The sequence below is a fragment of the Vulpes vulpes genome, chromosome 5 (genome assembly GCF_048418805.1).
Source record: "Vulpes vulpes isolate BD-2025 chromosome 5, VulVul3, whole genome shotgun sequence".
NCBI classification, from domain to species: Eukaryota; Metazoa; Chordata; class Mammalia; order Carnivora; family Canidae; genus Vulpes; species Vulpes vulpes.
Genome location: NC_132784.1, coordinates 76129647 through 76156876, shown reverse-complemented (window position 1 = coordinate 76156876; position 27230 = coordinate 76129647). Strand labels below are relative to the sequence as shown.

General features: G+C 35.5%; 2 protein-coding genes across 2 annotated transcripts; one reads left to right on the top strand and one right to left on the bottom strand.

Moving 5' to 3' along the window:
• The first annotated feature begins 6534 nt into the window (after positions 1–6534).
• LOC140598915 (olfactory receptor 4C46-like) lies at positions 6535–7464 on the top strand. The gene has a single exon (XM_072757353.1). The coding sequence runs from the start codon at positions 6535–6537 to the stop codon at positions 7462–7464; it is 930 nt and encodes a 309-aa protein (XP_072613454.1).
• Positions 7465–14733: 7269 nt separating this feature from the next.
• LOC112912037 (olfactory receptor 4P4-like) lies at positions 14734–15669 on the bottom strand. The gene has a single exon (XM_025988765.2). The coding sequence runs from the start codon at positions 15667–15669 to the stop codon at positions 14734–14736; it is 936 nt and encodes a 311-aa protein (XP_025844550.2).
• Between the last annotated feature and the right edge of the window lie 11561 nt (positions 15670–27230).

Sequence of the window (27230 nt, the reverse complement as noted above, 5' to 3'; positions counted from 1 at the left end):
TTCCTTCTGAGGTTGACTATAAAAATCTTAATAATACATTAAATTAACTTTATAAAAAAGTCAATGTTCCATTACCAAGTTTTATCCCAGATATTCTTTAATAGTTTACTATTAGAAACTTGAAAAATATGTCATCAAGCTGGAAATTAAAGTGAAAAACCAAGTAAATATTTCAATAGATGCAGAAACAGCATGTGATAAACTTACAAGTTCATCATAAAAATGTTGTGGGGGCCATGAATAAGGGGGCCATCAAAACTTTAATGGGGGCCATTAAAACTCAAAAATATATTAATACAAAGGAACTTGCCTAATACTAAAAATAATATTTCTTAAAAATCCTACATAAAATGTTATTTTAGAGGGATGAAGTTAGATACATTCTCTTTAACACCAAGAATGAGACAAAATGCTCATTTCTATCACCATTCTATTCAACACTGTAATGCAGCACAGTGAGACCAAAGTCCGATCTGTATGGCCACCTGGTGGCTCAGTGGTTGAGTGTCTGCCTTTGACTCAAGTCATGATCTTGGGGTCCTGGGATTGAGTCCTGCAGCAGGCAGAAAGCCTGGTTCTCCCTCTGCCTGTGTCTCTGCCTCTCTCTCTCTCCATGAGTTTTGCTGAATTGATTGAATTTTCCTTTCACAAATGAGTTCTCAGTAGCATGAGATACTGTTTGGTAGCATTTTACACACAGTCGACCTTCTCTGAACACTGGAGTCAATCCTCTCAAACCCTGCTCTTGCTCTACCTACAATTTTATGCACTCTTCTAAATCTTTTGTTGTCATTTCAACAATCTTCACAGCATCATCACCAGGAGTAGATTCCATCCCAAGAACCACTATCTTTCCTCCCCCATAAAAAAGCAACTCCTCACATGTTGAAATTTGATTATGAGATTGCAGCAATTCAGTCACATCCTCATCCTCCACTTCAGATTCTGGTTCTCTTGCTATTTCCACCGCATCTGCAATTACCTCCTCCACAGAAGTCTGCAACCCCTCAAAGTCATTCATGAGAGTTAAAACCAACTACTTTCCAACTCTTATTAATGTCAGTATTTTGATCTCTTCCCATGAATTACAAATGTTCTTAATGGCATCTAGAATGGTGGATCTTTTTCAGAAGGTTTCAGTTTACTTTTCCCAGATCCATCAAGGAATCACCATCTATAGCAGTTATAGCCTTACAAAATGTATTTCTTAAATAATAAGATTTCAAAATCAAAACTACTCCTTCCCATATAATATAACAGATGTTACATTAGCATGAAAATGTGAATCTCTTTGAATATCTCCATCAGAGCTTTTGGGTGACAAGGTGCATTGTTAATGAACAGTTATATTTGGAAAGGCATCTTTTTTTTTTTTTTCTGAGCATCAGACCCAAGAGTCGGTTTCAAATATTCAGTAAACCATGTTGTACACAGATGTGCAACATGTCATGCAGCCTTTGTCGTTCTACTTATGGAACATAAACAGAATAGATTTAGCATAATACTTAAGGGTCCCAGCATTTTCAGAATGGTAAATGAACATTTTCTTTATCCATTCTCCATTGATGGACAGTAAGGTTATTTTCATACCTTAGATTTTATAAATAATTTTGCAATGGAAGAATGAAAGACTTTCATGTGAAAAACCACAAAATACTTTTCAGGGAATTTAAAGAAGACCTAATTGAATAGAAACACAGTTCATATTCGTGGCTTAGAAGACTATACTAAAATAAGATGGCAATATTCCTCAAGTGATCCACAGATTTCATGCAACCTCTACAAAGATATCAATAGCCCTTTTTGTCAAATGGAAAGTTTATCCTAAAATTTAAAAGCATTGTATGGGTTCCAGAAATAAAATAATACATGTTCTACAGAAAGTCTTTCAGAAAATGGAGACAATACTAGACAATTCATATATGAGGTTGGTATTGCCTAGATGCCAAATTCATATTACAAGAAAAAAATGACAAACATCCGTTATGAACTCATTCTCAAAGATCTTAAACAAAATACCAGTCAACCAAATCCATCAATGTTGCTTTAAAAATTCACTAAGTTAACAGAATGAAGAATTAAAAGGTCATTTCAAGTTGATATAAACACCATTGGATAAATTTCAATTGATTTTTATGATTAAAAAAAGACTTTAACAGGGGCACCTGGGTGGCTCAGTCATTTAAATGTCTGTCTTTGGCTTAGGTCATGATCCCAGGGTCCTGAGATTGAGTCCTGCATTGGGCTTCCTGCTCAGCAGGGAAGCCCGCTTCTCCCTCCACCCCTCACCCCACTCTCATGCTCTCTCTCTTACTCTGTCTCTCAAATAAATAAATAAAATCTGAAAAAGAAGATCTTAACAAATGAAGAAAAGAATTGTTCAGCTTGATAAGAAGCATATCTATAAAACCTACAAGTATTATATTATTTAGTAGTAAATTCTTTTTTTTTAGGATTGGAACAAATCAACGGTGTCCACCCATCATTTCTTTTCTGCATTGACCCTTACATTCTAGTCACTGCAGTAAGATGAGAAAAAGAAGTAAAGACATGCAGATTGGAAAGGAAGAAGCAATTTTTCAAAATAGATTTATGTTAAGATGACATGATTATGTAGGCAGAAAATGTTAAGTGACTACAAAAATTCTAATGGACCTAATTAGTTAATTTAGTAAGGTCACAAGATGCAGTGTAAAGACAAAATACCATACATACTTCTATAATTGCAACAATTAGAAATTAAGATTAGAAACAATATTATGTAGAATATTTTTTTAGAACATAAAATTTTGAGAGGTGCCTGAGTGGCTCCATTGGTTGAGTGTCCAACTCTTGGTTTTGGCTCAGGTCATGATCTTGTGGTTGTGAGATCTAGCCCTCTGTCAGGCTCCTTGCTCAGCAAAGAGTTGGCTTGAGATTCTTTGCCCCTCCCTATATCCCCTCAACTTGTGCTTTCTCTCTAAAATGCTAAAATGAATGAGTAAAATATTTAAAACACAATTGAGGAATAATATTTTTTAAATCTTTTTTAGAGAAAGAGAGTAAGTGTGGGTGGAGGGTAGAGGGAATAAGAGAGAGTGAATCTCAAGCTCAAGATCCTGAGATCATGACCCAAGCCAAAATCAAGAGTCAGACACTCAACTCAACAACTGAGTCACCCTGGTTTCCAGGAATAAATTGTAAACTCATTCATGTATATTCAAGAAATATATATGAAAACTAGAAAGCACTGCAGAGAAAAATAAAGTACAAAAATGAAGAAATATACCTTGACACTGGGGTTAAAAGACTCCAATATACCATATTATTTCATATTGTCAATACAATTAAATAACAACCTCAAGAATATTTTAAAGAAATCAACAATTCTATTCTGAAATGTTTGTAGAAATATACAAATTTATTGAAGTATAGAAGATAAAATCATTAAAAAAAAAACCCCACAATTGATCCCTGTGTGGCGCAGCGGTATGGCGCCTGCCTTTGGCCCAGGGCGCGATCCTGGAGTCCCGGGATCGAATCCCACATCGGGCTCCCGGTGCATGGAGCCTGCTTCTCCCTCTGCCTGTGTCTCTGCCTTTCTCTCTCTCTCTGTGACTATCATAAATAATAAATAAAAATTAAAAAAAAAACCCACAATATAGTTTGAATGCTTACTCTACTTAAATTCAAGACTTGCTATAAAGCTCCCATTATCAATGCTGTGTCTGAGGATAAACCCTCAGACCTCAAAACAAATAAAATACCCAGAAATAAGCCTGAGTATATGAATTTTTACAAAGATATGAAGTAATTCAATGAGAAAAGTATAGACTTTTCCACAAATTATACTGGATCAATTGGGATATCCATAGTAGGAAAAAAAAAAAAAAAGGAATCTAAAACCACAACTTCACCTCACACCACACGCAAAATTAACTCAAAATGAGTCAGAGACCAAAATGTTAAAGCTAAATCCACAGAAATTCCAGAAGAATTCTTTTTGAACTTGGAGGTCAACCAATATTTAATATTTGTTAGATATAAAACAATAATCATGAACTATAAGAAAAGATTAAAAATTGCAATTCATCAAAGTTTTAAAATTCAGTGCTTATCAGGTAACACCATTTATAAAAGAAGAGGCAATCCGTGGAGTAGCTGAAAATTTTGTATATATGCGTATCATATGTGTGATAAAGACCTGAATTGTATGTAAAGAACATTTATAATTTAGTAACCAGGAAACCAGAACCCTTATTTTAAAATTATGTGAAGGACTCAAACAAAAGTACAAAAAAAGGAAGGTATACAAATGGCCAATAATAAGATAAAAAAAAATCAACATCATACATCATCAAAGAAAGCAAATTAAAACCACAACAATGCATCATCACATGGCCCCTAGAATGACTCAAAGGAAATAACTAACAGTACCAAGTGACAAAGATGTGGAACAACTGGGAGCCTTCATGTGATCTCTCTCCACAATTTTAATGTTGCCTAGTACTCTGTACTGACCAAACCATGAATCCCAAAGAAAACTGAGAGCCTTTTAGAATTTCTATTTACTTCCTGCCTCCTGGTGAATGTGGGAAAAAAAAAAAAAAACAGCTTTTGGAGGGAAGAACTATAAAATGACTACCATTGATTTGATGCCCTCACTGCTTTAGCTTTCAAGCAATCAGTAGCAGGTTCCAGAAAAGTTTTATTATTGCTAAGAAGGCAGAAGTTCTCTCTGTGACATGAGTCAACAGGTTAACTACATCAGAGGTCCCACACTGGAATCATGCCATTTTTCTATTTACCTGACTTTTAGCTTTCTTAGAAACTCAGGTTCGCATAGAAAAAAGTGATTGTTACATGCTTGGGTTCAAAGTTCATGGAATGCAATTCCCTATTCAAAATTTTATGTTTGTCTAACATGTCTCTTTAGCATGGTTTCTAAGACAAAGTCTTTCCATCAGAGGAGATAATTAATTCCTAGGAGAGAAAGTAGCAGCTATAAGACAAGGTCCTTGAACCTTTATAGAAACCTCTTTAAATATTCATGCAGTGTAAGGTGAAAATGATTTTTGTTGACCACATTTCCAGAGGAAGATTCATTATGGTTAGAATAAGCCATTTGAAGGTGTTTCCTCCACATTTCTTGCTTTTTTGCCTATGGGACCAGAGCCATTTGTAGATGATTTCTCCATAGTGTTTCAAAATAATCCATTTTAAATTCAAATCCCAAGTGTTCTGTAAAAAGGTTTTGAGGACATAGGCTAGAAGGGAAGCTTCTGACTTATAAAAATACTTTCTTAAAAACTGTTGATTTGATATCAAATTACTTGAAGAATTTCTTTCTGAGTGTGTCGTATCTTTCCTACTGAAAGTTACTATCTAAGAAGAGATCAGTTTGAGGATGGGATTATTTCTCAATACCCCAAATCATCATTAAGATCTTCTAAGTCTGTAAGGTAAGTTTTCAATATTGCTGATTATCTTGAAGATTGTTACTTCCCCTATATTTTAATCATTGCTTCAGTCCCTTCAAACATAGTAATGCGGTATTCCATCCTCACCTCATTTCTTCAAAAGATACTTGGTAAATATCATCTACCTAAGCTGACACATGAAAACATTTGAAAATCATGGAACTGAAACCAATTGTAGGACTCCACTCTTCATCACCAGACAGCATGCTTTTGCAATGAGATGTGTTTTAATAATCTAGACTCATAATGAGAGTGAAAACCCACCTCCAATGCCCTATTACTCCTACATCAACTATTATAAATAATCTCCTAACTGGGGTTTCTATCTCTGGCTTCCATCCCCTTACTGAACTTCACCCTACTTCTCCCAAGACACATGAAGATCTTTTTTTTTTTTAAAGATTTTTATTTATTTATTCATAGAGGCACAGAGAGAGAGAGAGAGAGAGAGGCAGAGACACAGGCAGAAAGAGAAGCAGGCTCCATGCAACAAGCCTGATGTGGGACTCGATCCCGGGTCTCCAGGACCACACCCTGGGCTGCAGGCTGCGCTAAACCGCTGCGCCACCAGAGCTGCCCGAAGATCTTTATTAAAATTATAGCTCTATTGCCCTTCTTCAAATTTATCTTCACTTTTCTACCTATCTTCTCAATGTCTCACCATGGTGCCCCATTTCCTAACGACAAAGGGAAAATATCTTAACCTTGCATCCTTAGCCTTTACATCATAACCTACCTCCCTTTACCTACTTCCCTGTCACTTGTGTACACTACACTACTTCATGTTAGGCTTACTCACCTCAGATGATGAAGTATACACTGATGATCTCCAGCCTGTGTATTTATAAATTTCCTTATGTCTATACTCAACAGAAATTTCACCCAGGAGATAATTTAAGTAATCTTCAAGGACACAGAAGTTATTTTCTGTCTCAAAAAACCTTATGGAGAATAAACAACTCAGTAGAATCTAGGCTGTTATTATTTACTAGATGAAGAAGCTTAATAAATTCAAGTTTGCAATAATAAAAGGGATTTCTTTTTCAGGTGATGTAATTAAGTGTAATATGAAATAATGGGGAATAGAAACAATGTGACAGAGTTTGTTCTACTGGGGCTCACAGAGAATCCAAAGATGCAGAAAATTGTATTTGTTGTGTTTTTGATCATCTACATCATCTCTGTGGTAGGAAATGTGCTCACCGTGGCAGCTATCACCGCCAGCCCATTATTGGGGTCCCCCATGTACTTTTTCCTGGCCTATCTGTCCTTCATTGATGCCTGCTATTCTTCTGTCAATAACCCTAAACTGATTGTAGATTCACTCCGTGAAAAGAAGACCACCACATTCAATGCATGTGTAACCCAAATCTTTGGGGAACATTTTTTTGGAGGTGCTGATGTCATCCTGCTTACTGTGATGGCCTATGACCGCTATGTGGCCATCTGCAAGCCACTACATTACACGACCATCATGAATCGACAGGTGTGTGGCCTGCTCATGGCAGTGGTGTGGGTGGGAGGATTTCTTCATGCAGCCATACAGATCCTCTTTATCATCCCTCTACCCTTCTGTGGTCCTAACGTCATAGATCACTTTATGTGTGATCTGAATCCTTTGCTCAATCTCGCCTGCACTGATACCCACACTCTTGGGTTCTTTGTTGCTGCCAACAGTGGTTTCATCTGTGCCTTAAACTTCCTCCTCCTCATGGTCTCCTATGTGGTCATTCTGCGCTCCCTAAGGAACCACAGCTTGGAGGCAAGGCGCAAAGCTCTCTCCACCTGTGTCTCCCACATCACAGTGGTCGTCTTATTCTTTGTGCCCTGCATAATTGTGTACATGAGACCTGCAGCTACTTTATCTATTGATAAAGCAGTTGCAGTTTTCTACACTATGATAACACCCATGCTAAATCCCTTAATCTATGCCTTGAGAAATGATCAGATGAAAAATGCCATTAGGAAATTGTGCAGTAGAAAAGTTTTTTCAGATGAGAAATAAATATGCCTGAAGTTCAACATTGATTCAATGGAAAGAAAAAGGTCAAAAGGACATTGGCGTTTGCCAGTGGATAATCTCAGCAAGGAATACTTACCATGTTAAAAAAAAAAAAAAACTAAACTGCTACGAATAATAGAAGATTCTGCACTGAGTGGAGCAGAAAAGTGTGCAAGAAAGAGTAAACCCAACTACAGACTATGCTACAAACCTTATACATATATTAACCATCTATAAATTCTAATGTTTTTATTAATAATTCTGCTCATTTTTATACACCGGGCTTGATGAATACAAGTTGCCTAATAAATCATGGTAAAAAATAAATATGGGGTCATAGAAACAAAGAGTTTTTTGACCTCTGAGGGATAATTAAGATTACCCCAATTTTCCAAATTTCCCTTTAGATGTCAAGTATTTTGCATTGCTCATGTCACCCATCTTATGATGCTAACCTGTCAGATCGAATGAGGGTTCAAATAACTCAACATCTAATTATTTGAGAAGAATTCCTATTCATTAAATAGAGTCACACTCTACAGAGTACTTAACTAATTATTAAAAATTTTTTGATAAGTCTGATGCGAAATAAATATTGAATGAGTAAATAGTGGTATAAAGGAAGATGAATAAAGGCAAGAAATTATAGAGCAAAGAAATAGTACTGGAGACAAGGGACTTTTTTCCTACTCTTGTCTGATTCAGACTCTTGAGTATTCTAACTAGATCTCCTCGATAAACCACAATTTGTTTTAACTTCTGCTTAAACTGTGTAATGAGAAAGAAATTGAAATGGAGATTCTCAGTGAAGGAGCAAAGAGCTTACCTTGATATTCACCATGCTCTCAACAAGATTTCCTCATCTTATAAATGTGTGCTGTTCACGTCATTGCACTCTGTTAATTAGTTTACTTGTAACATTTCATTATGAAAAGCTGTGTTTAAAAATATGTGGCTCCATCTACACGCAAAACAATTTCAGAATAAATATATTCCATTTATTTATATTTGGTAATGTATCCCTCTCTCATTCATCAAGAGAAGTTTCTTACGTCCAAAGAATATATCAAAGACATTGATGGTTGCTGGGCCTTCAATGACGAATTGAGAGGAACCTGGGTCTTGCCTTCACAGAGCTTAGAACCCACGGAGAAATACCCAGAGAGGAGCAGAAAGTGACAACATCCTGTTAATAAATGGTAAGGTAGTGGCAGCACAGGGTGCTGGGAAAGCATGTTTGGGGGACACACAGCAAAGATCGGGAGTCAGGAAGATTTCCTAGATGAAAAGACATCAAAAATGGATGAAGGGGAATCATCAGAGTGAAAGGCCTATGTTAGGCTGAGAGTATTCTTAGGAAAAGATGCATAACAAATGCCAGGGGGTGAAAAAGTGTATGCGGAAAACCTAATTATTTCAATATGGTTATAGCTATTCACTCAATAACTAATTATTGAGCCACTCCTGTGTGTTGGGTTCTAAGCTGGACACTGAGCTTGTAAAAGTCTGTGTAGTAAAATACGAAATGAAAAATTAGTGATAGGGAAGATCGAGAAGAGTCTCATAATTGTGTTTAAGCTGAATGCTATGGACCATGGAGAGAACATTGAAAAGTTCTTCCCCATCATTTCATGGCCTATACCTTATTTCTTTTTGCACTGAAATGTACCCCACTGTCTGATGTTGCACTTTATCTATCCTAACCTATTGAAGGACATCTTGGCTGCTCCCAACTGTTTTGACAATTATTAATAAAGCTGCTGTTAAACATCCATGAGCAGGTTTTTATATGGGTATAAGTTTTCATCTCCTTTGGGTCAAAGCCAAGGAGTGAGATTGCTGGATTGTACAGTAAGGACATGTTTAGTTTTGTAAGAAACTGAAAAACCATCTTCTCAAATGGCCATCCATTTTGCTTTCCCACCAGCAATAAATAAGGGTTCCTGTTGCTTCACATCCTCACCAGCATTTGTTGGTGACGGTGTCCCATATTTTGTCCATCCTAACAGGTGTATCATGGTAAAACATCATTTGAGTCATTTGCTTATCCAAAAGGTGCATATTGATTAATAAAAAAGGTTCATGGACTTGAAGCAAATTGGTCAAAACCTCACAATTGAAATGTGATGGTTTCAGAATCTCTGCTGTGTTTGACCTAATATACACATATTTAGTCCCATCATCATATTAAGGTCAACTTATGTTGAATTCTACATACAATACTGTTCTTACATAAAGTTAGATTTATTCCAAGGGCAATGGGTCATTACATACAATTTCTGAAGAGTGAGCAATGGAATCAGAATTGTCTATTAAATTCTGTTTCTTTATTTCTTCAGGTCCAAAGACTCACATTTTACAGATAGACTTTTTATAGTTCAGTTTAAAATCTGGCATTTATAGTGAATGCCAGATTCCTGGGTGGGAAGGAGTAACATAACAGACACATGCTCACACATGATTAGGTAGCAATTATGGAAAACAGAATCATCTCTGATAAGTCTGGAGAGATACTAAGGGAAGAAGAACTAGAGGGAATGATATAAAAAATAGGGCATAACACAGCTGAGGTGAATGACTAGAACCACCTTGACCTGATAATTGTCATTTCTGGGTAGAGGATGAAACTCAGGATCCATGTTTTATGAGAGCTTTGGTCAGAGAGCTAGGGAATCTCAAGGACACATCCGTTTTTCCCTCATTTGTGAAATAGCGAAGCCACATAATATAACCAGGAGAGAAATAGACTTCTAAAAACAATACAGTGTTCAATTTTATTCTTTTCTTCATGTAACATAGTGTTTTAGAGGTTTATCACACTGCATTATCAGTAGTTCATTCCTTTTAGTAAGAATAGTATTCCACTGTACGGCTCTCCCACATTTTGTATACTTATTCACTAGCTGATGGACATTTCAGGTGTGTCCAGGTAACGGCCATAGTGAATGAAGCTGCTGTGACTACTCATGTACAAGCTTTAGTGAGGACTTATATTACCATTTATCTCAGATTGATACCTGAGCATGGAATTGCTGAGTTATATGTTAAATGTATGTTAGCATTTTAAAAAATTGCCAAACTGTTTCCAAAAGTGGTGGTGCTATGTTATATGTCCACCAACAATGTATGAGAGTTCCCGTGTCCCCATAACTTCACCAAAAGTTGGCATTGTCAGTCTTTTTAAATTTAGCATAGACTTGTTCGAAATATTCTCTTAACTCATACGTTCTATAGAGTCTGTGGAAATAGTATTCTATTCATTTTGGATACAATCTTTATCAGTTTGCTTATTGGTTGCATGTCTTACTGAATTGGCTAGTTCTTTCAGTAAAATATTGAATAATGTTAATTTGAATTGGTGATACAAAGGGTCACTTCCTGATTCCAAAGGAATAACTTTTAGCTTATCACAATTCAATATGCTGTTGGTTCTAAAATATTAATTGGTAATAATTTGGGCATTGTTACAACTAGGGTTTTTGTTCAAATTTTAATTTAAATTTCAGTTAGCAGACAGTAAAATATTAGAGTTAGGTACAGAATTGTTTTTCTTTTTTTAAAATTTAATTTGTTTGTTTCAATTTGTATTTAAATTCCAGGTAGTTAATATGCAGTATGTTAGTTTCTGGTGTAAAATTTAGTGATCCAATACATATAACACCTAGTGGTTCAGCTAGGATAAGGTGTAGTTATAATTTGATAACAAATCAACTCTTGATGTAATAATGTATTTTTTGCCTTAACACAAGCTAGGAATTTACCTCTAAGCATTGATATACATTTTTGATAAATACTATTTGTATTAATTTTAAAATTATTCTCTAATTTCCATTATGATTTATTTTAAAGCTTTTAAAGTACCGTATACTCAAGTTTAAAAACTATGTTTTTATTATTGTTTTGTACTTTAATGCATTGTCGTTAGATAAGTGGCTCTACAGATAATTTGACACTTGTTAAGAATAAATTTGTGGCACAAAATAGGATAAATTACTTTAAATAACTCATACTCACTCACCAGCTGATGAGTGTAGTGTTTTATATCTATCTATCTATCTATATATATACTTTGCTGCTTATTATTTTGGATCAAATCCTCTATGTCCTTCTATATGCATACACATTCAGATTTGTAAATGTTTCAGGGTTGCAAATTCTATCAACAATGATTTTGGGAATTGATAATGGCTCTTGCCTTTGAAATAGCTATATATATTTCAAATACTATTTCATTGTGACTGCTCTATCTTTTTCATGTTTTTAGTTTCAATTTTGCTTTGCCCTAGGTGTAAAGTGCATTTTTTGTAAAAAGCATGTATTTATGGATGAAAAATAGTCACCAAAAGACATGTTTCAAAATGTTCAAAGCAGCTCTACTCAATATCCTTAAATAGGAAATGGTCTGAATGTCTAGATAAAACATGAAGAATGAATCTCATGAACATAACAATGAGAAAATAGACACTGAGGAGTATAATCTGCATTAGTATTTTTCTACAAAATCAAACACTAGGTAAATTTCATCAACTTTATAGATGAAGCTAGTGATTACTTTCTGAAGGTGGTGATTTTAAAGAAGTATGAAGAGGACTTCTGGTGTATTGGTAATTTGTGACTTTTAATCTGATTGCTAATTACATGATATTGCTCATTTTATGGATCTACCCATTCTACACATGAAGATAATCTTTCTTCTAGTAATGAAGTTGGTCATTTTAAGCACATGCCCTTTCAATCTTTAGACTGACAAATGTTTTGTGATGGTCTTTCAAAAGACAAAATCAAACCTTGCAATATTCTTGTTTCTTTATTAGTAGCTGCTGAGAAGGTAGTTTGTCCAATTTTTCACTGCTATAAAAACTCTACTTCATGTTTTCTCCCTCATCATTTTTCTCCTGCTATTCATGCTTCTTTGCACAGTGCCTCCAGAATGACTGCACTTCTTGCATCACATGTGCCTAATCTGAAACTCTTTCAGGGGCACCTTGGTGGCTCAGTTGGTTGAGCATCTGCCCTCAGCTCAGATCATGATCTCAGGGTCCCAGGATCAAGTCCAGTGTCTGGCATCCTGCTCAGGGGGGAGCCGGCTTCTCTCCCTTTCCCTCTGTTTCTTCCTCCCCTATTCTGGCTCCTGTGTGCTCTCATGCTCTCTCTCATATAAATATAAAGTTTTTAATAACAAATGAAACTCTTCCAGGATTGTGACTACCTTCTTCTCACAAAATTCCACTATCCAGTTCCTTCTCTGTCTGTTCTCTGTTTCTTAAGAGATCATATCATTTAAACTATGAAACACGAGCAAAAGACCTGATATTACAGTTGAAAGATTTTAAGGTATTACCTGTTTATACTAGAAAATCTTTTTCAGAAGATGCTTCATTTAGTTAAAAGATGATTTCATCCAGGTATTGTGCTGCAATGCATTTGTTTTTAATTAATACATTTTATTTTTTTAGAGCAGTTTTACTTTCATCATAATATACAGTGGAAACTACAAAGATACCCACCTGTCCCTCTCACTGGGACAGCCTCTCCCCCAGAGTGCTACATGTGTTACAGTCAAATGAACCTACACTGACACCTCATTATTACCCAAACTTCAGTTTACATCAGGGTTCACTGTTGCTGTTGTACATTCTGTGAGTTCTGACATGTATAATGACAATTTCCAAAATGCAGTGACATACAGAAGTTTCACTACCCTAAAAATTCTCTATATTCCACCTATTCATCCCTCTCCTGTCTTTAATCCTTGGCATCCGCTGATGGATCTTTTTGCTCTTTCCATAGTTTTGCCTTTTCCAGAATGTCGTACACAGATTGCTCCCAATTTACAATGGTTTGACTTGTACTTTTCCCTTTACAATTAGGCAAAAGTGATGCATAAGTGTAGTAGAAATTGTATTCTGAATTTTGGATTTAGATCTTTTTCTGGGCTAGTGATATGTAGTATAATACTCTTTTGTGATGGTGGGCAGGGATAGTGAGCTTCTCGTGGGTCAATAATCAAACTTAAAACAATTCTGTACCCATATAACCATTTTCTTTTTCATGTTAAAGTACAGTATTCAATAAGTTACATGAGATTTTTCAATTGTTTATCATAAAATAGGCCTTGCATTTGATGACTTTTCCCAACTGTAGGCTAATTAATGTAAGTGTTCTGAGCACAGTTAAGTTAGGCTAGGCTAAGCTATAAGGTTTGATATGTTGAAAGTGTTACATGAATTTTTGATGTAAGATATTTTCTACTTATGATGGATTATTGGGACATAACTCCCTTGTAACTGAAGGAAGAACTCTAGTTGAAATCATACAAAGTTTCTCCCTTCACATTGGCTTCTTTAACCCTGAAATATTCATTTATGTTTCCTGCATATAGTTTCTTACCTTTATAGTTCAGTTCTTTTTAGTGCTGAATAATGCCCCATTCTCCAGATGTACAATAGTTTATTTATTTCTTCACGTCCAGGAAGACATCTTGGTTGCATCCAAGGTTTGTTGATTAGGAAGAAAGCTCCCATAAACACCCATGTGCAGGATGCCTGTGGGGCCCTGGTTGAGCTTCTGCCTTTGGCTCAAGACGTGATCCCAGGATTCCAGGAACGAGTCCCACATCGGGCTCCCTGAAGTGAGCTTCCTTCTCCTTTTGCCTGTGTTTCTCCCTCTCTCAGTGTCTCTTATGAATAAATAAGCAAAATCTTTAAAAATAAATCCATGTGCAACCAAAATGCATTAGTTTTTTCATTTACTTTGTGATGAAATAAAATCTTGTTTCTCTTTGCTAATTCTTTCATCTCTCTGTCTCTTCTCTATATATGAATGTTCTATCACAAATTTAGATTAATTCATTTAGTTTTAGATCATAACCTTTTTTATTAGATTACAACTTCTGAACTAACAAAGAATATCTATTATTTTGTAGTCTGGCCTCTGAGTCAAGTATTTTAATAAAATTATCATCAAAATATTTTCTTTTATAATTCACTAATTAATATACCATTGGTTTATGTCCATTGACTCAATCGTTTTTTCATGAAGGTTACACTACCTCTACCATCTTAATACTCCAAAGACTAAGTTTCCAATTAATTTTGGAATGCAAGACTTAGTATTTCTTCTGAAATTACTTTAAACCTGTAGTCCTATTGCCCCCTTCATTCTGCTTGCACGAATGATGATAGACAAAACCTGTGAGATAGTCCCTGCCTTTTTCATTTACATCTTCCTCTTTTGTTTCTCAGAGTTGTTTAACCAATAAACTTCTTCAAATTAATTACATGCTTCCTTTGAAAATACTGATGGACACCAAACTTTCCTCACGGCTTTTTTCATCTCTGAATTTCTCAGAGTATAGATTAAGGGATTGAACATAGGAGCAATGATGGTGTAAAACAGAGCAAATATTTTGTCCTCAGGAAAAGTGGTAGGTGGCCTAAGGTAGATAAAGATTACAGGCCCAAAAAATAAGATGACCACAGTGATATGAGACCAACAGGTAGAGAGGGCTTTGCGTCTTCCTTCAGTTGAGAGATTTCTTAAAGTGAACAGTATAATGCCATAAGAAAAAGATAAGACAATAAAGGTAACTAATGCGACCATACCCGAAAAGGCAATCACAAGGACACCAGTGATGTAAGTATCAGTACAGGCCACTTTAAGCAAAGGAAAAATATCACAAAAGTAGTGATCAATTTCATTAGGACCACAGAAGGGCAAACCAATTGCAGTAGAAAATAAAGGAAAGGCATGAATGGCCCCACCAGCCCAAGCAGCTAAGACTAGGAGATTGCATCTTGTCCTGTTCATGATAATCACATAGTGGAGAGGTTTGCAGATGGCAGCATAGCGATCAAAGGCCATGGCGGTGAGAATGAAGATCTCAATGCCTCCAAAGAAGTGCATTGTAAAGACCTGTAACATGCAATTGTCATAGGAGATGGTTTTCCTTTCCACTAGCAAGTCACCAATTAACTTGGGTGTAACTGTAGAGGTGTAGCAGATGTCTATTAAGGATAAGTGTATAAGGAAGTAGTACATTGGTTGGTGAAAAAGAGAGCTGCATCGAATGGAGATAAGGATCAGAAGATTTCCTGCCAACAGAGCAACATAACAGAGTAAGAAAATGACAAAACAAAATATTTGTATGCTCTGGTCATATGAAAGTCCTAGAAGTACGAATTCGGAGATGTTTCTCTGGCTTGTCATATATTTGCTTTGGTGTATGCTTCCACAGAGACTTAGGTTTCTGAAAGAAAGAACACATAACCAAAGGTGAAAATAAACTCTATAAACACAATAATGTAAAATTTATTAAAATGAATATTGACATAGAGTTAAGATTAATTTTTCTTGATTTATTGAATTAACCTGATTCTCTTTATTTTGTCTTTTATAAATCTAGCATGACATAATTTCATAATGGCAATCATGAGAATAATTACATATTTTATTCACTGTTACTAGTACTTTTTAAAAATTTAAATATTATTTTGATAATACATTTTATTACTATTAATGACATATTTATATAAAAGAACTGCAAATTATATGAGTTAATCTTAAACAAGAAAAAATTTTGTCCATATTTACCAGTTCTTATACCTTACAAATAAAATAAATGAGCCTCCTTTAAAATTACCTGAGAAAACTCTTAGTATTCTGGGAATGAATCCTGAAGAAATGCACATTTGTTTATAGATCCAGTTTGAACTACTTACCTTTGATTTCTGTAGAGCATACTATATTTTCCTACATAGTCAAATATTATCAATGGATCATGTTAAACCAATGGAATTTCTGTTATATTAGAAAGCAAAGTGTTTGAAAACAATACAGCAAAAGAAAGAATATCAGTTAATGACTGAAATTTTGAGAAATATTCAGGAAGCCCATTAATTTGTCACATTTATACTTTATGAGTTAAATAAAATTTAAAAAATACATAGTAGGGGTGGTGGAAAGGGAGATGGGATGGGGTGGGGTGACTGGGTGACGGGCACCGAGGTGGGCGCTTTAAAGGATGAGCACTGGGTGTTATTCTATATGTTTACAAATTGAGCACCAATAAAAAATAAAAAATTAAAAATACATAGGATCATGGAAGTTTGTGATAGCAATTGATCAAGGAAAGATAAGATTGCTGAATTGCCCAAATATATTTGAATTATGCATGAGTCATGGCTCTTGCTGAAAATTTCATACTTTAGTTACAAAGTCAAAAATGAAATGCCAATTAAATGAAATAAAAGTGAAAGCAACTTGAAGACAAATTTGGGTAAGTTAGCACTTGGTGGTATCTGTTGCAATAATGACTAAATGTAATATTCAGGAAATCACATCTTTGTAACATTTATCTTAAGACATTATTTAATCGGGGCAAAATGAGTGTAGGATAATGAAGAAACATTTCGAAAAGCTATTTTACCCTCTAAGGAGGAAATATCTGATCCTAGTGGGTTTGCAAAAACTAACACATCCTCTACCTTAGTCTGATTCTGAAGTGACAGACATATCTGACCCTCAGATGTTTATTTAAAAAATAAGAAATGTGGGCACCTGTGTGGCCCAATCCATTGAGCAGCTGCCTTTGGCTCAGGTCTTCATCCTGGGGTCCGGGGTTTCGAATCCCAAGCTGGCTCCCTACTTGGCCAGGAGTCTGCTTCTCCCTCTAACACTTCCTCCTCCTCGTGCTCTCTCACATGCTCTCCCTCTCTCAAACAAAATTTTAAAAATAAAAGAGTAAAAAATTGTAAAAATGTTTAACAATATTGGTATAACAATATTGTTTAACAACAATCATCTGGAGTGACTCACAAATTTAATATCAATGTTATTGATAGGCTTTAAGAAGATTTTACAAGGCAAATAATTGACATCTATGACATTTTTAGAATGGTCTCTACCTTACCACATCACTTCTATTTTAAATTACTACTCACAATTCTAACCTCATAAAAATAGAAATTTTCAATTAGTTCCTACTTTGCTTTCAGAATCACTAACAAGGCTTCCTATCCTCCATTACATAACAAATAAAATAATTATATCACAACTGATATCAGAGTGTTCAGCAATTAACAGCAACTAAAAGAATACTGAGAAGTTTTAAGAGTATGAGGATCATTGACTCATCTTCTGTTCATTGTAGCTGGTGCTAGTCTATGTCCATGAGTTAGAAACAATGTTAGTTCTTAAGTTATACCTAATTACTATAACAAACTGATTTAAGTAATTTTTTTTAAAAAATTTAAATTTAAGTAATTTTTAACTGATAAGTAATTTTCTCTGGGTCTAAAGAGAAGATACATTAAGTGAATCCTAGTAATTTCTCAGATTTGAAAGGGAATACACTGTAAATATTAGAAGACAGAAATTCTGATTCTTCCTCAATCTGAGGCTATCTTTCATATGGGAGAGAACTGATAGGAATGTCATGAAGGAGAGCATGAAAGAACTCTTTTGGTTCTTCATCTGAGCAGAAAGGAATATACAAGACAATGGGTTAACAGACAACCCATCTGTCTTTTGAGTATTTATGCTAGTAAAGAGGTAGGGAATATTTAATATACACACATATAGAATTCTCTGATTCTAAAACATTTGAAATAATTTGCCTTCAGTTTTACAAAGACAAATATTCCTAATCAAGGTTCTCGCTTGTTGGGACACCTGGGTGGCTCAGCAGTTGAGCATCTGCCTTTGGCTCAGGTCCTTATTTCGGTCCGAGATTGAGTTCCCAATCTAGCTCCCTGAGAGGACTGTGCTTCTCCCTCTGCCCTGTTTCTGCCTCTCTCTCTCTCTCTGTGTGTCTCTCATGAATAAATAAATAAATCTTAAAAGAAAAAAACAAAAACAAAAAACAATCCTGCTTGTCTTCTAAATCATCATTGGAATTTCTTCTCCAATAGCTCAAAACCTCAGCCTGTATTCTGAGGGAACTTGCTCTGTGATCAGTGCTGCTTTTAGAGGGAAAAGGTAAGAAGGAAGATTCAGTTGATGAGAATTATTGTCATAAAACAATATAGTGATACTGAGGAATCCTCCCTTGAGAAAACTGAAGTCACAGTTGGTAAAGTAAGAACTTCAGGGAACCATGAACAAAAGATTGAAACAATAGCAACACAGAAAGGTGTAAAACATTGAGACATCTCAAATAAACTGGCCAATGTGATCCTTGAGCGAATTGCTTAATCTCTTTAGGCCTCATGGTACTCATTTCACAATTAAGATAGCATTATAAAATTCGGAAGTTTAATGAGGGATACATGAGGTAATATGAAATAGCCAGTGACATGTATGGTTTAAAGCTGTCATTTTTCTTTTACGGTCTTTCCTCTTTGAATGACTAGTTTAAGACCACAGATTATTATGCGTGCACACACAACCAATGGAAAAATAAAGGAAATTTAAAAGAACATTCATAACATGGATTTAGCAAGTATGATCACAATAAACTCCAATTTCAACAATCTTTACTGAAAGTGTGTTAATGTCATAATCAATTGGTTATCTTAGCATTTTTCTTAACACTAATTACTAGTCTAATTTTTTTTCTCTACCAAAAGATACTCAAAAGATTACATTGGTTTTGGTATTGTTGAATACAAATTATGTATGTCTTTTGAATTACAGTATTCATAAGGAAGTTCTTATATTTGAATAAACGTTTCTACCACACATTCAAACTTTCTTAGTGCAACAGAATGTGGGATGCTATAAGTTTACCGTAGTTGGCTCAGATGAAACTACTCTATTTTAGGATGGCAGATGTTTTGAAGTCCTAAGAAATTCTTTGTCATTGTACATATTCAAGCATAGAGTCTGTTTCTTAATAATAATACGGAGGACTGCCTGTAAGCAAGATTCGGGGTCACAATGAAATTCAATGTCAATTTGAACATGTTTCAACTAACTCTACTGTTTTGCTCTCCAAAAAGGGGAATTTTGCTTAAAGCTAATGTCCCATTAAAACTGAAGTAAGCTAAAACATTCGTATAGTAATCAAATTTTCATATGCTGCAGGAGAAGTTGTAGCCTTTAGGATGAAATTATATACAATAATTGTAAAGAACACACAATTAGCCTAGCACATGTGGGGTGGTACCCTTCCCCAACCAAGGTGACAAGGGGTAATCCACTAACCATAAGGTCTCAGTGTCTGTCAGGTTAGTTTGGGGCTGCATTCAGTCCTCAGATATTCACTCTGCCAGTTTGTCTCTAGTATCAAAACCTGGAATAAATGAAGACAATTACAAAGCCATAATTCAAACGCATTCAGATTAATTCTCTACAAATATTTTGCAAATTTCAGCATGTCTTAAACCTTCTACGGTTTACAAGGGAAGTGGACTTCAAGTATTCACTTAGACTTGGTGATGAGAGAACTGGATCTTCATCCCTCAGGAAAGCAGGCTGGGAATTTTGAGAGTTGATTTAAGTTCTTAAGAATAGCTCAGAAATAAAAAATAAGCAAAATGTGTTTTTATATTCCTTCAAAAGCTAACACAAGTACTTAGGTTATAAGACTCATCCACTTATTTTATGCCTATGCCTGAAGACAATTCATTCAGAGAGACCAATACAAACTTAAGTGGCAATGCGAGATATAATAGGTCTTTGAAAGCTTTATGTAATTATGTTCCCAAAGGCATTTCTAAACAGGTCTTGGCCTAAGTGTTGCAAAGTCACCATCCACAGAAGTGTGCTTGGTGCTCTTGGGTATAAACTTTCCATATTTGCCTATCTGAGAAAAAGAAAAATATTGGCCCTTTTCCCTGGAGGCCCCAAAAGGCTATAATCTGCCCTGTGCACTTCCATTTTTCTGAAAAGTAGGAAGGAAATTGAGCCTGTAATACTATCAAGTTAGCTTTCAGGAAAATCTGAGATGAGTTAGGAAAAAGAAGAACCAAAGACAACCACTTGCAGTCCTTTTTTGGAAATTTACAAGATCTTTGGTGCACAGAGTACTTAGATAAATAAAATCAATGATTTCTGATAATATCATTGGTATAAAGTTAGCCCTGAATGGATGAGCCATTGGAAAACGAGAGGCAAAGACAGAATAAGAATAAATAACTCTTCCTCATAATGTGGCTGGGACAAAAAGCAAAAATGATATGGAAAAATCAGAGGAAGGAAGCAATGTACAGCAAAACCTTTAGTGTGTTTTCCATCCTGTTTTCTCTGCTCACTGGCTATTCACAGGTTGTTTAGACTCAGTCTCATCTGCATGCACTGAAGCTAATCGGTCTCTCTCTATTAGATGCCAATCATGTATGTAAAGTTTTCTCATGTAAGAAGTGTCAGGAATTCAAATTTTATAATATTTAATCTGTTCCAGATCAATCTACTTGGCCAAATAACAACCAAAATTTAGTGAGAGATTGTTGGGAAGACTAAGTTAATCATATTATTTAATGCTTGTAATAATGCAAATTTTGACACAAATATTATTAGCTTTACTATATAGACAGAAACACAGAAGGTTCTAGAAGTTAAATAACTGTCTCAAATTAGAAGTAGAGAACTGAAGCAAGAAAATGCATTATTTTACTTTAGTACTTCTCTGGGGGCCTTAAATGTTGTATAGCCCTGAGGAAATGAAGGATTGTAGTGCTTCCTCTTACAGCACTTTATAACCCAGTGATTTATAGCTTCTCTACTTTAACGTTATGCCCAGTGTTGACCAAGCTGTACTCAAGGGCTAGCCTATACCAACCTACAGCAGGAGATAACTGGTCATATCTCTAACCTCTTCCTGTACACACACTTGGACAACCCTTGGGGATGAATATAAGTTGCATTTATGTCCTCAACTGTTTAATGCATCCCTCTTTATATACTAGTTTTGTTACATAGATTTAATTTTGTTGAAGAGCAAGTCATTTTTTTATGAGCAGCTTTGTTTTAGATTCATTTATTCATGCTAGAGGGGGAGAGAGAGAGAAAGAACGAGAGAGAGACAGCACGTGCACACAGTGGAGGGGAAGAAAGAGAGGGAAAGAAAGCCTCAAGCAAACTCCTACCTGGGAGCTGAGCCCTGCAAGGAGCTCCACCTCAGGACTCCAACATCACCACGTAAGGGAAACCAAGAGTTAGATGCTTAACCAACTTTGCCACCCAGGTGCACCTATTTGGACACCTCTATTCCACACATTTAGAAAATTTTCCTTGTAATCCAAAGTCATGAAGATCCCCTATAATGTCTCCAATTTTTTTACCTTTATATTTCACATATAGGTCTAAGATCCATTTTAAATAAACCTGTACAGGTTTAATGTATAGATAAAAGATTTTCTGTCTTTTTTGTTTTGTTTGTGTGGTAGATCCAGATGTCCAACGTTGCCACTCTCGTTTGTTGAACACTATTTTTTCTCCAGTGAGCTGACTACAGACTTTTGTTGAGAATAGTTGACCATAGATGTTCAGGTCTACTACTGGGCTCTCTAGTCTGTTTTGTTGATCTTCTGGGATATCTTTATGAACATACCACATCATTTTGAACACAGTAGCTTTAAAACACCACTGGAAATCAGATGGCTTAAGTTCTCCAACTTTGTTTTTTTTTTTTTTTAAGTTGTGGGACCCAGTTTAAGGCCCTTGTATTTCCATATAACTTTTAAATCAATTTTGAAAAAAAATTTTAAAAAGTGCATGTAATTTTGTTTTTGAAAATGCTTGACTCTGGAGATTCCTTTGGGGAGAATTCACATCTTAATAATGTTGAGTCATCTGTCCATGAAGGCAGTGAATTTTCTTGTTAAGGTGTTTATATTCTCTTAACAAATATTTGGCTTTCAGAGAAAATGTATGCCTTATATCTTGCTAGAGTCATCCTTAATTATTTTATAATTTATAATTTTATAATATTGTACGTGGGATTTTTAAAATCTAATTTTTATTTGTCAGTTGCTAGTATAAGCTATGTAATTAATTTTTAAATATTGATATTATATCCTGCAATCATGCTAAATTCACATTAAAATGTAGAAGAACTAAAACTGTCCATATTGACATTGAAGTGATTGCCTAAATAGAAAGTTCTAATGAAGATTCAGAGAAGCTAGTACAATTGATGTCTCAAAAAAAATGTTATACTAATACATTCAGTGCAGAACATTTGTTTTTATTCTTTTTAAAAGAGTTTGTATAAAATGAATATTAGTGTTTTCTTTAAAGTTAGGTAGAACACACCATTGAAGCTATGTGGACAGGGCGTAGGGAGACAAAACAATATACTAAGTTTCTTTAAGAAATACAAACCATTGAGAGTATCTATTTTTATTTTAGATATTCATTTATTATGTACTTGATTGGGAGAGGGAGAGAGAGAGAATCCCAAGCAGTTGTTCCACACTCATAAGCCTGATATCGTGACCTGAGTCAAAATCAAGACTTGGATGCTTAATCAACTGAGCCACCCAGGTGCCCCAAATATCTATTATTTTTTAATGTGCTTGGGTAATTAATACCAAAGGATTTGTTCATCCTATCTAAGTTGTTGAATATATTGATCTTGTGATGATCACTATATTCCTTTATTATCCATTTAAAATCTGTAGAATGTGTAGTGATACTGCCTCTATCATGAAAAATAAGTGTTTAGTGTTCAATGGTCTACAAATATCCTAGAAAGTAATATCTAGAAATATAGAAGTAAATAAAGACCAGATATGAAAATAGGACATAACAGATTATAAATTTATTTACAAGTTATAATAGGAATGATGTCAAAGATATAGCTAGCAGCCTTAAATAGAGAATTAAAAAAAAAAAGTATATGAGATGAAAACTATTCCTTCTCCAATCCAAAAGAACTTGCACATGGGTTAGACCCTGGCAGACCTCGAGGATGGATATTGAATGGAGCCAGGCTATTCTGCAGGCCAAATAGTGGCTTCCAAAGTTCTTCTTTCTTCTAAGGAAAACATGACATTTAGGCACACCCCTGTTCCTCAGAAACAAGAGCCACTCAAGCCCAAACTTAACTTCAGGACAAAATCAAGAACATCATCTTCATTTCCTCATCAATAGGTGGCCCCAGCTAAGGAGGAAACAAAACACCTGTTCTTCTTTTTAAAGTTAATAGTAAGAACAACAGTTAGTGCTGCTCATGGACAGGTAAGCAGCATAGTTTTTGGAAACTTCAAACTTGAAACTCAGAGAGTTTAGATACCCTTTCCTAGCCCTACTGCTTAACACGTCTGGGTAAGATACTTAAATCCTCTAAAATCCTAATAAAATAACAAAATACAAGCACTTACAAAATCCTTATTACTGTTAAACCCAAAAATAAACCAGAATCATTTAAAAGATCCAGCTGGTTTTATTGAATGATTCATGAATCAGGCTAGATAGTAGAAAAGAGTTTGTCAAGAGAACTGCAGAAAAAGAAAAGGTTTTAAAAGCAGAGGAGCACCATAAAAAAGGAAGAGTGCACTGTTTCAGCCGAGTTGCCCTCCGAAGGGGGATGGATGGGGTCTATCATTAAATTTTGTACTGCTGACCAGGAAATTCCATGTTGACTGGTTAAAGTTATATCCCTAGAAGGGTTGAAAAGACAGTTAAGTTAGGTAGTAAGCCTTGCTTTCCTGACTTTGGGCCTTAACCTAACTTATGTCATTTTGGGCCTGTGATTTTCCTTTTAGCACTATTCACCAGGAATTAGACCACCCTCTGGGCTATGTTTAAAGTCACACAGTTAGCCTGTCATAATCAGGTCTTACTGACTCAGGAGTTAAATTTCCTCACCATAATGCAAAGGCATGTCATATCCCCTCAGGACCATCTGAATGTGATAACATACTCTAATCACTGTAGCTGTAAAGTTGAACTTGACTGAAATGTTGGGACCCATATCTCAGAAAACCCTCCAACTTCCTCTGGTATGTTTAGCTGATAGTCTAATTTTCCTTCTGAGGGACCCAATTCATATTATAGTTCATTTTACAGTAAAAGTATCTGAATGTGAAGGAAAATAAGACTACTGTGTGTACTTTCAGATGAAGCAGCTGGTCTAAGAGATATTTAATAAAATCTAACTGCTTTGGGAAATTTGATTATCTAAATAATCAGGGGAAAGAATGAACTATGTGAAACTAACATTCTTTTTGTGCAGAGTATTAGTAAAAGACATGATACAGAACAATCTAAATGGATGAGTGGGTAAAAGAGATGAAATATACACATAAATTAATCAAGAGAAAGAAGGAGAAACTACAGAGATAGAACTTGTGGGCATTATGCTAAGCAGGTAAGCCAAAGAAAGAAAGATAGTGTATTGTATCACTTATATGTGCTATATTAAAAGAAAAAGTCCATGTCATATAATCAGAAAGTAGAAAAGTGGTTGCCTAGGCGGGGGGGTTGGAGGAATCAGAGGGAGGTTGGTAGAAGGTTATAAACTTTCAGCTCTAAGATGAGTAATGTCTGAGAATTGAAGGTGTAATGTGATAACTATAGTTGAAAAAACTGTTATGAAATTGAAATTTGCAAAGACAGTAGAACTTAAAACTTTTAAAAAGATTAATATGTGAAGTGATTAACAAGATGGAAGAAACTTTCACCATAAGAAAAAAAAACAGTAAAAAAGAATGCTTTGAAATATTTAGCACATGTGACATCATAATCCTGGATGTGTCTCTGGTGTTGAGGAGAATACTAAGAGAGTCTAAAAGTGTCTAAATCAGCCTTTTCAATGGGTGCCTAGACACAGATGAAGGATTGAAGAGAGGGTTCGGGATCTGGAGAGGCTGCTGAGGCAGGAGGTCACATACATCGACGTCACTCACAGCTAGTTTTGGCCTCCAATCTTTCCCTTAGGGCCCATCCAAAATGTTGAAGGTTCTTCCAGGCTGATAATTTCTGAATCTTGGGGCTATTATACTGTGCCTGTGTAGTATGAGTGTTCCTTAGCAGGTTACGATATTACTTTAACAAAGATAGTAATGATGTATTTTTAAATTAACAATAAATCTGGGTAGAAATGGATAGGATTTCTTAAACTACACATTTGCAAGCATAAGTATTATTTTGTATTCTGTGGTATAGGGGGTCCCTGGGTGGCCCAGCTGTTTAGCACCTGCCTTCGGCCCAGGGTGTGATCCTGGAGTCCCGGGATTGATTGAATCCCACATCAGGCTCCTGGCATGGAGTCTGTTTCCCTCTCTGCATGTGTATTTCTCTCTCTCTCTCTCTCTCTCTCTCTCTTCTTTCATGAATAAATAAATAAAATCTTTTAAAAATAAAAATAAATAAATATTCTGTGTTTTGCATCTGGCTGTGGCTCAGTTGGGAGAGCCTATGACTCTTGATCTCAAGGTCATGAGTTTAAGCCCCACATTGTATGTAGAATTTACTTTAAAAAAAAAAAGGTAATAATAATATTCTGTATTTAAACTCACATGGAGAGCAAAACATCGTGTGAATTCCTCCTATGCATTTACCTGAGAGATATTTTTGAAGATAGTAGACATTTTGGGGCTCCTGGGTGGCTTGATTTGTTGAGCGTCTCTCTGCTTTGTGCTCAGGTCATGATTGGTTTCCTGGGATTGAGCCCTGCATTGTGTTTCCTCCTCAGTGAGGAGTATGCTTCTCCCCGTCCCTCTAGCCCTCTCCCCTGCTCGTGCTCTGTCTCTCTCAAGTGAATAAATAAATATATTTAAAAAAATAGTAGACATTGTGCTATAGACTGGAAAATGAATCCTAGAAAGAACACCTGGCAAGTAGTTCAATAATCGTACTTCAGTGCATTTTTTTGTGAGGTTATTCTTTTTCTCATAAAATCTTGTGGATCTTAAGAAAAAAATAAGAGATAATAAAAAGAATTTTGGTTTTGCTGCATAACATTCTTTCTAGTGGTTATTCCTTTTGATATATCCTCACCTCCAAAGTCCTCTTTACCACACACAGACACAATTATCACACACACTTAGGTACAGATATACACACTACATCCTCATACTTAAAAGTAATACAAATTCTATTTGGAAAAATGTTACATTAAACCAGAGGAAACAGGGATCCCTGGGTGGCGCAGTGGTTTAGCGCCTGCCTTTGGCCCAGGGCGCGATCCTGGAGACCTGGGACCAAATCCCAGGTCGGGCTCCCGGTGCATGGAGCCTGCTTCTCCCTCTGCCTGTGTCTTGACTCTCTCTCTCTCTCTGTGTGACTATCATAAATAAATAAATAAATAAAAATTTAAAAAATTAAAAAAAATAAAAAATAAACCAGAGCAAACAGATCTATGAATAAATAACCAAGAAGAGGAATTTCTGAGGAATGGGAAGAATGTTTCCCTTGATATTTCAGAGATTTCAATGGCTCCAAAAAGCCATTGAAAATTTTAAAAAAGAAGATATTAGTTATATGTGTGAAAAGTTCTAAGAATTGAAACATGCAAAGACGACCTTGGCACCACAGACATACACTACTGCCACCATGGTTTTTGTTGGATTTTGCTTGGCTCTGGGACAGTAACACCTCAGCCAAACAAACTCTGTTTGGAAGCATTGCAATCATTCTGCTGAGAAAACGCACGTTTGGGTAGAGAAAAATATCCAGACAAATGGCAATCAAAACACAGAGCTGGGATTGGATTATGTGATTCAGTGGACATTGAAGTAAACAATCATTAAAGTTGTAGTACGTCCATATTGTAGAAAATAAATAAGCAAGAAGATATTCCAGGGGTCTGGAAATCTGCTAGATTTCATTACCACCCTGAGGCACAAGGGGACACACGTTAAATTTTTAGCCTTTCAGATAAT

Coding starts and splice junctions, on each gene's coding strand:
- LOC140598915 (XM_072757353.1), top strand. CDS start 6,535: ATGGGGAATAGAAACAATGTGACAGAGTTTGTTCTACTGGGGCTCACA.
- LOC112912037 (XM_025988765.2), bottom strand. CDS start 15,669: ATGACAAGCCAGAGAAACATCTCCGAATTCGTACTTCTAGGACTTTCA.